Source organism: Podarcis pityusensis (genome assembly GCF_964106645.2).
Source record: "Podarcis pityusensis genome assembly, chromosome: 2".
In the NCBI taxonomy this organism is placed as follows: Eukaryota; Metazoa; Chordata; class Lepidosauria; order Squamata; family Lacertidae; genus Podarcis; species Podarcis pityusensis.
This window is the reverse complement of record NC_138029.1, coordinates 48,826,314-48,842,179: the sequence shown is the minus strand read 5'-3', so window position 1 is coordinate 48,842,179 and position 15,866 is coordinate 48,826,314. Positions and strand designations below refer to the sequence as shown.

General features: G+C 39.5%; 1 protein-coding gene across 12 annotated transcripts in view; it reads right to left on the bottom strand.

Annotated features, from left to right (window-relative positions):
• The window catches only part of TENM2 (teneurin transmembrane protein 2), a 696,995-nt gene that overhangs the window by 29,558 nt on the left and 651,571 nt on the right, over positions 1 to 15,866 (bottom strand). For all 12 annotated transcript variants that reach the window (XM_080995195.1, XM_080995200.1, XM_080995203.1 and 9 more), the window contains 4 exons: positions 14,571 to 14,803; positions 12,862 to 13,016; positions 11,422 to 12,296; positions 2,729 to 2,904 (listed from right to left, as the gene is read on the bottom strand). In XM_080995195.1, the coding sequence (XP_080851321.1) occupies positions 2,729 to 2,904; positions 11,422 to 12,296; positions 12,862 to 13,016; positions 14,571 to 14,803 (1,439 nt within the window). The remainder of the gene's footprint in view (positions 1 to 2,728; positions 2,905 to 11,421; positions 12,297 to 12,861; positions 13,017 to 14,570; positions 14,804 to 15,866) is intronic.

Below are 15,866 nucleotides of genomic sequence, written 5' to 3'. Positions count from 1 at the left end.
TAATAAAAAAAGAGTTTCTCCAGCAAAGCAATGCTGTGACCAGCTGCTATCGAAGAACCTCTATCCTTCTGTCAGAAAGAAAAGATCTACATAATTAATCATCATAGCACAGAAATAAAGGCATTGCAACACAGGCAAATAGCTCATAAATGTTGGCATTTATATGTCAGAAGGCTACTGTTGTGTGACAATGTTTGTTTTCAGTGACATTATTTCTCAATTTTAAAAAATCAACAAAATTCATTTCACTGCAGTTTTGGTAACAGTGTCATAGCATATGAAATATGGAATTGCTTTTGTAAGGCTCCCATTAACTCCCTTACAAATCCCTGCTGCAGTGGCTATGATGTAAATTTGTCTTCTGAAGCTGAGGAAATCTAAGCCTTCCTTAACAGAATAAACAAGACTGTTAGTTCTCTTGGCAACTCTCTCCTGACCTCAGACTAGAGGTAAATTGGTCACAGGAAAATAGGTGAGTGAATAAAAATGCTTTAAACTGACCCACGGGAGACATACCATGGGGAGAGACACCAGCTTGCTTATCTGTACTTGGATTTTTTTTAAAAAAAAAATATTTATAATTTTCACTTACATACATTACAATCATTTAACCATAACTTTAACATTTTCAATTTTGACTCCCTTCTCCCTCTTTCTTCGGTTTGTTACATTTATTTTCGTCCTTTCCTGCATACTCCAAATTGCCTTAACTTATTCTTTTAATCGTCTATTCTCTCATGTTTACAGTTTGCTTGTTAATACTCAATGAACCCCTTCCATTGCTTTCTAAAAAGTTTGTTGTTCTTGATTTCTTAATTCTTCCAGTAAGTATCGCCATTTCTGCATACTCTATTTGTTTCTATATCCAATCTTCTTTCATTGGGACCTCTTCATCATTCTACTTTTGGGCTGTACTTGATTTTTGTGTGCATGGTAATGAACTCACACATCTGTTCGCTGCATCTGTGCAGAGCATGCCCTGGAAACTTTCAAGAGTAGAAGTTCAGGATAAGACACACATGCCTCAAGGTACAATGATTTAATTGCTGCACATGCCTCAAGGAGGAAAATAATGTCCTTTGCCTCATGACTGAGATGTAAAAAATGTCCCAGTTGAGAATGAGGCATCTTTAGCGGGAAAGGGTATGTGAGTTGTGATCATCTAAGGTAACATCAATTAGTGACTGGTATTCAGGCAAAAAAACAGCAGCACCCTGTTTAGAAAGCTCTAATGAATTATATATCAGGCCTTGCTGATACACCCAAGGTGTAAAGCTTTATGAACATGATTACACTGGGTCATGCAGGTAAACATGGCTTGTTTGGAACAAAGGTAAATTCTATCAAGGTGGCAGGACAAAGTCCTCTAAACATGTGGCAATTGAAAGGTGCTTTCCATGTCAGGAAAACATGCAGAAGAACCAAATCTTGACTGAGATGGAATTGGATATAAATTTAGGCAAAAAAAATAGCATTATCAAGGTATAAAAGCACTTTATCTTGATGGTTGCAAAGATATGGTGAGTCACAGAATAAGTCACATGCTAGCTGATGTAACAGCTGCCAAAAGGGCAGTTTTAAATTATAACAAATAAGTGTCATGTGCCCATGGGGGAGCCAACAACCCAAGTACAAGGGAGGTGGAAGCAAGTGAACTCAAAGGCCATAATATCAGATGTCCGCAAAATTCACTTCCAGAGAAAAGCACAGAAATATGATGACCAATCAGTTCCTGCAACCTTGTTTAGCAAATTCCTTCCCCTGAGGGCAGGATGTATTTCCTAAACAGATGAGGCAGCCATCACAGCTGTTGGAGATCTGTATCTTAGTTCCATCACTGTGAATACTTGGGAAACAAGACCCACTGCCCCACAGGTGCACAGGGCAAAGGAAGAAGCAACTTGATTAAAATAAACAACCACAAACCATGAAAAAAACATCTAATTAATGTAAACTGAGTAAGTAAAAGTTTCCTAACAAACCACAAAAAGACAGGGACTTAATAAAGCTCACTGAAGAGAATCTCCACTAGGAAGGTTTCTTCAGCGTGACTGTTGTATCAGTCAAAAGAAAACTGAAGGAAAGAGTTTTCCTCCTCCTTGAGGCATGTACAATAGGTAAGATATTTTTGCTTGAAGAGAGGGACCATGTGCACTAGTTCACAGGTTTCAGCTTTAGAAAGCTCCTGAGATAAGCTCTACACGGGTACCTAACACACATGTATGTCTGCACAGGGACCATGACAAAGAATAAATGGCTTTCAAAATAAAAGCATGGTTGTCACCTGGATCCCCAGCATGGATAATCAATGCAAGATACATATTGCATTGAGTGAGAAGTTGCAGATCTGGGTTAGTCCTGTGTCTCCTGGCCTAAGAAGCACAAATGTGTTGAGGTCTGGAAGGAGCTCATCTTGGGAGGCTCTTCTATCACTCTTGAGGAACGTTTTTAATGTATGGATATAGCTCCTTCTCAAACTTGTCATTAGATCTTATATGGGAAGCATTAAAAAAATGCTGAACAATCTGATTTCCATTTTTGAACTGGAATGATCCACAGGACATGAAATTATTTTTCTGTGAACAAATGCATTTGCTCAGCGACAGAACATATAATATCTATGCTTCCTTCCAGTCCTAAGGAAAGGGTGGTAGTGATGTGGACATTCGTTAACTAAGATGTGATTATTGTTATTGGATAATGATTCTTTTGAGAAGCATTTCTATACCTTGAACAACTGTATAGGACGCCTCCACAGAGGAGAGATTGGTAATTACAGTGACATCATCGTCCCGGTTGGAGTTTTCAATATCAATAGTAATGGACTTTTCCATTTCACGATGAAGGCTGGTTACTACACCAGTAGGGCGAGTCACATTGGTTAGGCGTCCTTCGTGGTCATAACTAAAAGATGCAAGAAAGAAGTCCCACATATTTAACTTTTCAAAAATGAATGGAGCCAATATATACATGTACTTTCTGAAGTTAAAAAATATGAAACAGATGTGAAAGTCTAGAGAATGGAAATAAAAATATCACAGGAGCAAATTATTACAGCAAAGATGAATGGTGTACAATATTTTTTCAGTATCAAAACCAAAGATGCACCAGCATTTTAGAGAAACAATTAACTGTTAGATTCATGTGCCAAGGCAAATAGAACCCTAGGACCAGAAAGGAGTATGCTGCATATAGCAAACCTTTGGGGATGCCTTTTTCCCTATGAATCTTCCTGGAGAATGGTTATTTGGATACTCAGTTTTAATTCCTGATATATTTACAGAGTGCAAGAACATCTTCTCTTTGCCTCTGCTTACTGAGCAACCATTCTTGCCATTTTCCCCTCATAAGATAAACTAAAAAAAATATTGCAGAGAATTTCATTCTTCAAAGTGTGTAGTGACATTATCTGCCTGGAAATGTCTGTGAGAGGGACAGCAGAAATTTCAGATGGGAGAAGGAAGAATAAGCAAAGTCCAAATGTCACTCTTGGAAACGTTAAAATCTAAATTGCAAAAAAGCAATAAATTTTAAACACTTTAAATGTAAATAATTTAACATACAAAAATAGTAACATTTTTACCTACATTTCAGAAGAGTCAGCACACAGGTGCATATCAGGGCATTGTATCTCAGGCAAACCACTTCTGTTCATGTGCTTCCTTCTCCTGATATGCACTTGTGCAATAACTCATCTAAGATATATCATAGTTTGCCATTGCATCTGAACCAGCAAATTATGTTAGTATCTCACAAAGAACAATTTGCAGTTTTGGTTTGGACAGCAAATACAGCCTATAGTTAGTGGTTACATCCACTACATTCCAAATCGTGTCTTGCTATGAAATGCAATAACCAGAGTGTGCTATGTAAGGTGTGAGGTCTGAATTTTATCATGTTTTTCTCACTGTGACTTGGTATTATGTGTGAAATGAGCCAGTGAATAGGACCAATAAGTTGACCACAGATAAAAGTGATCTTTAGGGAAAACTGTGTGTCCTGATTTCCTTGTTTCTGTCGTTATTTTGGTTGGTGTGGAAGTTGCTGACTCCCACCCAGGCCCGTAGCTGGGGTGTGTGTGAGGTGGGCCTCTGCCAGGGGTGCAAGCGATGGGGTCGCAAAAAATCGGCTAAAAAATGTCCATAAATATCAATATCCATTATTGCCTCATAAGAAATGGTTTTAAAAAGAGGGTGAATTGAACAGGTGGAAATGGGTGGTTGGGGGTTGGAGGAGAGGCGGAAAGAAGTGCTTTGTCCGTGGCTAGGGGGCACAATCTGGGCGGTTCTGCCAGGGGCAGAAGATCACCTAGCTACAGTTCTGCTCCCACCATGGGGGAGCAGCCTCTGGACAAGTTCGGGATCTGCTGTGACCAAATTCTGTACATTTTGAAGATAAAGGTACTCTACTTTGGAGGAATCTTTACTCTGCAGTTATTGCAGCTCCAATTGAAATACATAATGCTACACTCAGTGATAAGGTTAGGCAGATCTTTGTGTCAGAAGGGCAGAGGCGCAGTTTTGACAGGGAGGGCCAGTTTCCCCCTCCTCATTCCTGTGGCAACCTCAGAGGCATTTGCTATACTGATGCCAGAGGCTGTGAGGTCGCTAGGTTCAAAAGGAGGGCATGCCAGGGAGAGGAGCAGGGGAAAGCATGGATCCAAAGAATGCATAGCCTCCCCAGTCCCAACACACACACCCCAAAACTAGCAAGGAAATTACACCAGCCCAGGAGCTGATGTAATCCAATCTTGCTTATTTCCTCCCCTTTGTGACAGGACACTGGATAAGGCAGAAAAATCACCTTCAGCCTCCACCCCCACAGTCCCCTAAGCTTCAGAATTGCAGCCTTAGAGAGACTGTGTGTGTGTGTGTGTGTGTGTGTTTGTGTGTGTGTGTGTGTTTCTTTTGTCTACCTAGCCTTCACAATCCTTGATGGCAGGGATAGTCTTTGTTCCTCCTTTTTTCTGCTTTGTGAGACTTTTTTGGCTGCAGAACAGAATTTTTTAAAAAATCTCGAGATGAATTCATAAACAAATATGCAAGCAGAAGGGGTTCAGAAATAAGCAATACCATTTTATCAGGAGGAGAACCTCACAAAAAGAACTACTGAGAAAAAGTGGGTGGTATCTACTCCTGAAGCAATAGAAAACACCAATCATTGTTCGGGGAATAGAGCTATTAATGCCTTCTCTCATGGCATAACTGGATTTAATAAAGCAATTTAAAATTAAGTATATGATAAAAATTACTTCATTTGGCAGAAGAAAAAAGTCATTTGGTGCAAATTGCTTTGATCATTTTTTTAAAAAAACCTCTGGATCAGCAATTTTTTGGGAGGAGCAGAAAATTAATGTTATCTGTTTCTCAAGAGACATGGGGGGGGGAGCAAGGGGGAATAGTGATGTGTTAATGAGGCACTAATAACTGAAACTGGCAAATTGTCCCATTGTGTAACTCTTTCTATACTTGTCCAGGAGGAAAGGTAAGCAGCAGACTGAACAGCATATGGGGAATGGCAGCTGCTGTCCTGCTTGTCATCATCTGGAAACGAGTCCTCCTGACTGGGTTGCGTTAGGTGCTCAATAATGTGACTTAATTATTGCACAGACCCAGGCAGTAGGCAGCTATAAATACATTTATTAAGCAATAATTATGATGGAGCAGGACATTTCCTGGGAACTGATGAGTGGCTGGGAGGAGTTAGTATCTCAGAAATGCTGGAGAGTCATTAATCTGAAGAAAATGCCCTGATCTAGCAACATTAGTTAGAGGAAACTGAGGATGGGGAGGAGAATGGGATCACTTTATGGCCATGGTAGTTCCTTTCAGCATGTGGTGTTTATTTCTAAATGATGTAATGTATTACTACAAATTAGCCCTATAGTTAAAATAATTGCCAGGCATTCACATGTCAGATTCTACACCATGTTCATTAATTTAGGAGAAACCGGTTTACATTGGTTTACATGAATGAGACTCTTAATCTCAGGGTTGTGGGTTCGAGGCTCACATTGGACAAAAGATTCCTGCATTACAGGGGGTTGTACTAGTTGATCTTCAGGGTCCCTCCCAACTCTAAAATTCTAGGATTCCATGAATCCTGCTACTATTTTTCCTAACGTATTTCAGGTTGCTCAAATTGCTCCTAGTATCTTGGATTGTTTTGGGTGTCCCTTATGCCTGGTTATGCCTGACTGCTATTTTTGTTGTTGTAAATCTTACATTTGCCTGTGACAATTCATTCCCTAGTGGGCTTAGCCAGCAACTTGGCATTTAAAATATACAAGGCTCAGCAGAATGTACATGGAGCATTTTAGCCAATATACCCATTAGACTGTTTTCACATCATCCACAGTCACTAAATTCTGAACAATTAGAGTCAATCCTATTCAGTGTTTTCAAAATAGGTGAGTTATTCTATAGGATACAGAAGCACCTGACTCTGCCATTATCTAATGGGAGCTCTCTAAAGTGTGACCCCTCCAAAGTTACACTGCCCAAATCTGCTGTTAGTTATTACCTTAATCATAAATTTTTATTATTCATCAAATGAGCATTTCTTTCTTTTTGTAACCACGGTTAGCTTTAAAAGGTTTATATTTGTATGCCAGCACTAGTGAGCCTAACCCCCCCCCAACAAACTGTGCAGTACCAAATCATAGAATCATACTGTTGGAAGGGATACTGGGGGGTCATCTAGTCCAACCCCCTGCAATGCAGGAATCTCAATACATGACAGATGGCCATCCAAGCTCTGCTTAAAAACCTCCAGTAGTTGACTGTTCATGAAACTGCTTCATGCTATTCTAGATGAAGCCTGTTTCAATATCATTGTAAACTGTCTTTCAGACAAGGAATGACAAGGTAGTCAATATCTCCTGGTTCAAAAAATAATAACGTAACTCCATCAGCAAGATCCATGAAACATACATTTACAAGTGGCTATTCTACAAAATGATCAGCAGGTGGCAGTGCTCTCCTACTCCATTGAAAAACTCCATCAAAACCTAAAAAAGAGATAGCTTTAGAAATGGTAGTTAGTTTCCAACTATATCAGCTATGTGACTTTTTATGTCCTTGAATATAGTTGTCTGGTGTACACATTATGGGGGTATATACTTTGAAGAGGCCACGTAACGATTAATAATTACCAACAAGTAGCCTGATCTAATGGTGCCCTGAATCTTTTAAAAAGTAAGGTTTATTTTTTAGGGTGTGGAGGAGAAATGAAACATACATAGGGTGTCTTTGCATCAGTTTTTTCCCTCAAGAAAAGCTGAAATAGTTATATTCATGTTCTGGAGGAGGCACTGATAAAATGAAGAGGAATGTACTTCACCACAGTGTTTGTTTGATATCTGTAGACACATTAGTCCAGTGCATATGTAAAAACCTCTGCACACACCACTACTCTGCTACAGCCACAAGGAGATTCAAAGAATCCACTACCTAGCTGAAACTAACTGTAGTCTGTCATTATGTCTGAACCAGTGAATTTTGGTTTGTTAAAACTAAGGAAGCTTGAAGAATTTGGCTTTTATTAATTCCAGTGCAAACAGACCTGATCCACAACTCCTGTACTAACTGAAACATAATTATCACACTTCTCTGAATTCTGTAATACAGTTCTTGACTCTCAAAGCATACCAAAATGCATTATAATGTGCATTTTAGTAAAAGAAAAAAAGTGTAGAAATGCATTTTCATTCTGTGACAGAACAGCATTTAAACACATATTTAAATACAAATTTTCATGCAGTTTTTTTTTTTTAAATGCAGACTAATGCAGAAATGAGATAGAACGTATGCAAAATTGATATGGATCATAAACAGTTTAAACTAGCATTTATTGAAACAACCCAGGATAATAAGTCTGGGTTTGACCTTGTCCTGTTTCAGTAAGCCACAGTATAAACTATAGACAGCTTGACCCAGTCTGAAGGTAACAAGAAACGACAATTAGTTTAAACCAGGAAATGGATGCTTCCAATTTATTTGTGGCTGCATCAGAGGAGAAATAAACAGCCAAATATGCAAGCCTGAGGCTCGCCCAGCCTCACTCACGTATTTCTAAACAACAGCTTAGCATTATTATCACTGAACTGAGCTGCTGTAAGGAACACTGAGCTGACCATACTTAAGTGAAGCAGAAGGCTAGGGTGCTTCCTTGCACATAGATCTGCTGCTTGTCCAGACTTCCCCTTAAGATGGAAGCTTTCCCCAGCAAGCAGAGCTATTGCAAAAAGAAAAAAAAGTTTTGTTTGCTTTTTTATACCAAACGTCCATACAAACATATATAAGCATGAAAAAAGTAGGGGTGGGATTCAATACTAGAGAAAGATCACTGATGTTAATGAACATGGAACCACAATTTAAGAAGGATATTGACAAGCTGGAAAATGTGCATTGGCCACCACAATACTCAAGGCAAGGGTCTGGAAACCAAACCTTATGAGAAATGGCTGAGGGAGTTGAGGATGTTTAGCTTGGGGGGGAAAGGAGACCCGAGAGGAGAGATGATAGCCATCTTCAAGTATCTTGAAGAGATACTTTGGAGCAATGGATCCAAACTACAAGAAAGAAGATTCCACCTAAACATTAGGAAGAACTTCCTGACAGTAAGAGCTGTTCGACAGTGGAATTTGCTGCCAAGGAGTGTGGTGGAGTCTCCTTCTTTGGAGGTCTTTAAGCAGAGGCTTGACAACCATATGTCAGGAGTGCTCTGATGGTGTTTCCTGCTTGGCAGGGGGTTGGACTCGATGGCCCTTGTGGTCTCTTCCAACTCTATGATTCTATTCTATTCTATTCTATGATCTTAAGGGCTGTCACATGGAAGATGGAGCAAGCTTGTTTTCTCCTGCTCCAGAGGGTAGGACTTGAACCAATGGCTTCAAGTGACAAGAAAGGAGATTCTGACTAAACATCAGGAAGAACTTTCTGACAGTAAGAGCTGTTTGACAGTGGAACAGATTCTCTCGGCAGGTTGTGGACTCTCCTTCCTTGGAGGTTTTTAAGCAGAGGCTGGACGGCCACCTGTCATGGATGCTTTAGTTGAGATTTCTGCATTGCAGGGGGTTGGACTAGATGACTCTCAGGATCCCTTCCAACTTTACAATTCTATGATTCATTTATGGCATGACTTAGGTTAATTAATTTCAATTGGTATACTGAGTAGGGTTTGGTTTAATACAACCCAAGAGCCCAGATTCAGGTAACCTGGCACTAGTGGAAGCCAGTGTGAGGGCTCCTTGCTAGCACAACGGCACTTTCTCCCCTCTCCTCCCTCCAAATCTGGTCTGGAGGTTCAGGAGAACCCCAAGGACAGCATGCAGGGGGATTGTCTGGCAAAAAGGAACGCCTGTGCTGATGGAACGATGAGAAGAGTGTGACACTGAATTCTTACCAAGGTAAATATGTTGATACAATAAATAATACAATAAATAATACAATTGTAATTAATCACCAGTGGGAAGCACATTAATCATAGTAATCCTTACATATTGTACCTACAAAATGGAAAAGAAAAACAAATCAGAGTAATGTTAAGGGTGTATGTAAGCTAATAGTAAACATTTAGATCATTCTTTTAAACTCTCAAAATTAAATAAAATTTATTTTAGGGGGCAGTAGAAAAAAGGGGGGAAAAGAAAACCAAAAACCAGCTTACTAATCATATTGTTCCTAACACAGCATGTGGCTGAAGTGCTTCTTGTACCTTGCCATTCTTGTAGTGAATAATCAAGCTCCATTTATGTATAAACAAATCATTTTGTTGCTTCCTCTCTCTTAATCTTATCACATTGGTTAGTTTGACCATGTAGCCTAATCCCATATACCATTTCTTAATAGATGGTGGATTAATCTTTTTCCATTTACAACTGACAGATAACTGGGTGGCTGTCAATAAGCGCTATCAAAAGCAATCTTATCTTGGAAAATATTTGATTTCCAACAGTGGGGATGGATACTTCCCTGACAAGGACTCTACTTATGAATACTAACCACCCCAGCCTACTGTGTCACATGGCAAGTTGATGTGCTTTCTTAGAAGGGTGTGAACTCCATATAAAGGACAAGAGATGCCACATAACTATCAGTAGGCAGCTAAACATTTTACCCTTAATCATCTACATCTGCATATTCATATTTTTCATAATCAGTATTTGCAGAATGTCACTTACTTGAAGAAATTATACAACACTGGCAAAATATATAGCTGAGGATGTTCTTTGGAAAAACATTGGTTAATGACACTGGTTTTCTTGTGCAGACACGCATACACACGCACACGCACCCTATTATCTTATCTGTCATCTGTTTCAGTTAAAGAGGAAATTTTGTCTTTCTCATCTACTAGTTCCTGAAACGAGTGTAATTTTGAGCTCTCTAGAAATTATATAAGTCACACTGAATTTCTTTCAGATACCTTAGGATCCAATTTCCTCAACAATCTGAGGAAAGAGCAATCAGCAAAGTCAATCAATGCTTTATCTGCCCAGATAGAGCACGGTCCCAATATCCTGCCCATTTGAACAGCAAGACTTGTCATCTGAGTTCCAAAAGAAACTGCAGTATTGAAATCCCTGGAGAAAGAAAGCTTAGTAGGGTGTAGCCATCATTTATTAGGTTATGAGTTGGGCAGAGCAAGTATGGGAAATATTCTCTGTCGTGGCATGCAGGATCATGAAAGCTGGGTCCTATCCTGGCAGCTGCTATACATATGCATGCATCCTAATCATCCATAAATTGTAGTTGCATTTTAGGCTGCTGGGCATTGTACTACAACTGCTTCTCCAAAGGACATTCAAAACATTAGCAGTTATCCAAATTCACTTGAATGTCATTACCGTATTCTCTGAGCTGCACTGAAAAGATGTGCACATTTGTAAATAAACAAATAAAATTTAAAGGCAGATATTCTGGGGAAGGGCCAGAGCTCAGTATTAGACTATCTGTCTTGCATGCATAAGGTTTGAAGCTCAATCCAGGTAGGGATGCGAATGTCCTAGCTGCTGCCTGTGAGTATAGGCAATGCTAAGCTAGATGAACTGCTGATCTGACTCTGTATAAGGCAGTTTTATATGTTCCTATGCTTTTCTCTAAAACAAAGACCACCAGTTAATTCACAGGATGGTTCTTCTCTATATAATTCTCTACCCGTCTATCCTTACCTGAAAATTCTTTCACCCATCTCAAGCCTCCTCCTTTGACCTTGCCAAATTTGGACCTTGAAAAGCAGTTTTCAATTACGCAGAAAGGAATTTAGAGTAGATTATGCCAAATAAGAAAATGTGTGCAAAACTAGTGGTCTTTTGAGGCACAGAATATGCTGCCTTGTCCTTGAACCATCACAAAGCCCTACTTGTTTATCACCTAGACACAAAATGAATGTGCAACATTATTTTGAAAAGAGCCTTACTCATAAAAGGTCGTCCATGCTGTCTCATCACTTTTTGTTGCCAAGAGACCACTGCTCCCATGATAAGTCATTAATCCAAGTTCCAAGGTCTGGGTTGACACTACCTTAAGCCCACCATTTGTGCCAACAGCAAGAGTCACTATTTGATTGTCGGGCATTAGAAAATGACGTGGTGCTCCATTGGTATCCCGCCGAATTTTTAGAGAGTTGCCATTGTTATCAATCACCTCCGTCACATCATTATCGGCACTATAGGTGAAATTATATAGATATTCTCCCGTAACAAGGCTGAGGGTATATTGGTGGATGCCGTCAATGTTGAAGACATACAGTTCCTGCTCTCCCGGAGATGCAATTTCATATTGGTTGAAAGAGTTAAGAACAGGTTTGTTTTTGCTGACAGCCCTGATACGTATATTTCCAAGATCTGCTATGTAAATAGTGCCATCTGGTGCCACAGCTAAGGAGGATGGGGTATTTAAGATGGCATCAGTGGCATAAGCGTCATCGCCAGCATAGCAATTACAGTTGACATCATTTTTGCAGTCACAGTCTGAAGCTGCTCCAGCCAAGAGGCAAATCTCGCCATTCGTGGTGACCTGGCGAAGCCGGTTAATTTTTTTCTCATCTGTTTCACTGATGTAAAGAATTCCAGTGTGTGAGATGGCAATGGCACTGGCTGACTCCAGTGCAGAATGAATGGCCAGTTTGCTGAGAGAGTAGTCTATACCAGGAACCTGGCAGTGCATTGGACGGCCAGCAATGATGCTAACCTGATGGTTCTCGGTGATCCGCAAAATGACATTGTTCTCCAGTACATACAGGGAGTTATCCATTGGATTAACAGCAAGGTCAGTTGGCCACTCCAGGCGCACCTACAAGAGGCACAATAAATTAGGACTGGTTTTAGAACAATCTGGACATTTCTTTGAACGCATATAAATTATGTACTGAGATTCCTGCATTCAGGGGGTTGGACTAGATAACCCACAGGGTCCCTTCCAACTCTACAATTCTATTATTCTATGTATGAAATAACAACTAATTGCTCAAATCTTAACTGAGCAACTCAAAGAGCTACGCTGTGTGTAGTTCACTTGGACACATTTCTTTTCTCTATTTATTAAAACTACACACAGTGCCTACACTGAGTAATGATATATGCAGTACATGGGACTAAATGCTTCAAAGATATATAGGAAAAGCAAAGCCAATTAAACACAATATGACCACAGCTCTATTTTTCTATCACTGAGATATGTCATCTGCTGCAGAGAAAACTTGTTTGTTATATCAGTAACTGTATTTCATCATCACTACATTCAAAACCCCTTTTCTCCATCAGGTTGGAATACATAGTGTTATCTAGGGAGAACAACTAGGCATTTATCAAAAATAAATAACCATCTGTTTTATTACAAACAAGAAGTAACACTCTACCTGGGTAACATCCATGCTGGAATCACAGCTTAGTGGCCGAACAGCAGTTAGGTCGTTAGAGCCAAGCAGAGTTGATATGATTCCATTCTGATCAACTTTTCGGATCATTGTAGCATCAACAAAATACATAAGGCCATACTTATCTACTGCAATTCCTACCAGGGTGCAAAGAAAGTAAAAATGAGTTGTCTGACCTCATGGTTTGCTGATAAATTCACCAATTATTGTAGCTGTCCCTCACTTGTAAGTATTTGCTTCTGACTTTTTGAGCTGAAGTATGACGCCATTTCAACCATCTCAAAAGTACTGCTCCATTAGAGTGAATGAAATCTTTGGTTCTAAATTCTCAACAAATTAATTTACAAGCTAACATTAACACCACTAGTTTCCTGGTATTATATACAAGTATATAAAGCTGACACTACTTTTCAGTATTTTTTTTTGGCAGAAAATAAACTAATTGAAATAACAGTCCATCTAGTCCGCTTTTTATCTGTACAGTCTTAGTCTCTGTTTGTTCTCTATGCTGTAATAAATCTGCGCTTTTGTTGCCCCACCAAAACTGTACTACTGTAGATATTGTAGCCAATCTCCAGTCATTAGGCAAGGCAACCTCCCCCTGGTGCATTGTGACTCCAGTCACAAGATCTTAGTAAACACATTTTGGCTGGATACCCATGTGCATATGCATGTGTGTGTATGCCTGAACAAGTACATATGTAAGCACTACCTTCTTATCCTTTAAGTGCTTCTTCCTTTCCTTCAGATGTTACTGTCCTTGAGCCACAGAAGCATGTGCACCAAGGCAGTTTTGGTAAGGAAAAATACCACCAGTTATGCCACCTACATCATGTAAGGTAATAGCTTCTGTGTTTGGTGCCACTAAGGTGAATTTAATTAGCGCAATGAAAGAAACCTCATGCTGCAGAAAAAGCTAGAGTACTTCATATTGGTTTATTTTAAGAGAAACAATCAAGTTATAAAATTAATGTTTATCATTTTTATATTGAAAAATATCCTAAGTGTTTGAATTTTCAGATTTTTATGATTCGCTTCAGCTGTGCCTTTCAAATTTATTGAATCAGAATTATTTATTTATATGAGCTACTGAAGCTGGAATTTATACTCTTCCAATAGGTAGACATTTCTTTTATACAGTGTTTGTTTATATTTCTTCTGCTCTACTTTCATTCATTCCCAAAGGGAACACTAGCTGAAGCGTAGGCACTTAGGCTGCAGTTTTTTTAAGTGCAATATTGACAAGCAAGCAAAGGAAACATTAACCTAAGAACCATTATTCCATACAATCTTTACATTTAAAAAAAAATATATATATTATTAAAATGGAAAATAAAGTCTGGCTTTTGTTTCTTTTGCAGAAACAGAATATAGACCAGACAGTGCCAACCACCTTTGCCCAAAATAACAGACACTTTTGCATCTCCAAAGAGATTTTGCTTCAGACAATCCTGATTGTTTGTACTTCTTCTCCACAGTGGAATGTGAAGGTTGTTGTTGTTTTGCAAAGGAACAGGGGCTGCAAGCAAACCCCATGAAAAGAATTGTCTGTGGGAAACAATTGCCAACTTGTTGTGATTCAACCACAGATTAAAAAATAAGTCAGCAAGCAGTGTTTTAATTACCAGATAATTATATATGATTCAGTCTAGCTTCAGATTATAGTTTGTGCAACTTTTTACATCCCTTACCTCGTGGGCTCATTAAAGTTGCATCCACTGCTTTCCCTCCGTCACCACACCTGGCTTCATCAAAAGGCAGACACTGCTCCCCTGTACCTGCCACTACTTCAGAATTTCCAGCTAGGTCTTTTGCACCAGTAAGGGTTTTGACTTTGTAAATACGGCGGCTGTTAGTGTCTGACACATAGAGTGAGCCCGAAACAGGATCCACAGCTAGGTAGTACTTGTGGGCAGGGTTGTTGCTTTAGAAGAGAAGAAAGAGAAAACACAATGGCTAAACCAGACCCCACAAAGCGTAGTTCTTGTCAGTAATGAACTGGGATATGACAGGGGTAGTCTTGGGCAAGAAATGTAGATAGTATCAGTCCCACCACCCTTCTGTCTGAGGGTGACTCCCACCCTCCACCCCACAACAGTGTAACATTAGGTTTGGCAAAGCCTGCCCTTTTCTCAGTCCCATCCCTTAATTTGGTTATATTAGAGTAGAGTTTGGGTGTGAGAAACTCAGCATCAAATCCCTTCTGTGCCATTTGCTGGCCTGGGGCAAGTCGCTATCTCTGAGCCTGCTCTTACTTCCCAGGTTGCTGTGAGGACTACATAGGTAATGCCATGGATACCATCTTGGATGAAGGGCTGGATAAAAAAGTGACAAATAAATAAATGAATCTGAACAGGGGCTGCTGGGTAGAAGGTAGCGACATAGCAACTTATGTAATTTAATAAACTCTGGCAAGGTGTCCCATCTCAAATGATGTCTGCAATCCCATGCACACTTTATAGAAAAGAAGTTCTGTTGAATTCAGTGGGATTTACTTCTGAGTAAACTTGCACAGGATTGGGCTAGATGCGTTAGACACTGGCTCTTAACAGCTACACTCACTAACTGTTAGGTAGTGTCTGCCTTGTATAAGACCAGTTCACCTTGGCTTCTAATCAATCTTCCTCTGAATATTACATCATTCTATATCTTTTTGACAACTGGAAATTGTTTTATATCTCAATAATTTGGACACTGAAGATATATATGGTTCTCATTAGCTTCCATTTATGGATTGCTTTTTACCACCCATGTGAATCCATCTATTTTACAGAGCATGGCTGTTTCATTTAGGTACAGAGCTTTGAAAAATAATATAGCCACAAATGCAAAATATATGGGAAGCCAACGTGAGATGTCTTCTGACAAGAAGCTGTAAGTTATTTTTGAAAAAGGTACAGCATCTGTGCCTCCTCGTAAAATCTTTAGCTGTCTTCCCACTGTGCCAAATAATAGAATACACTACAGCCTGCCCTGAAGCTGCATAA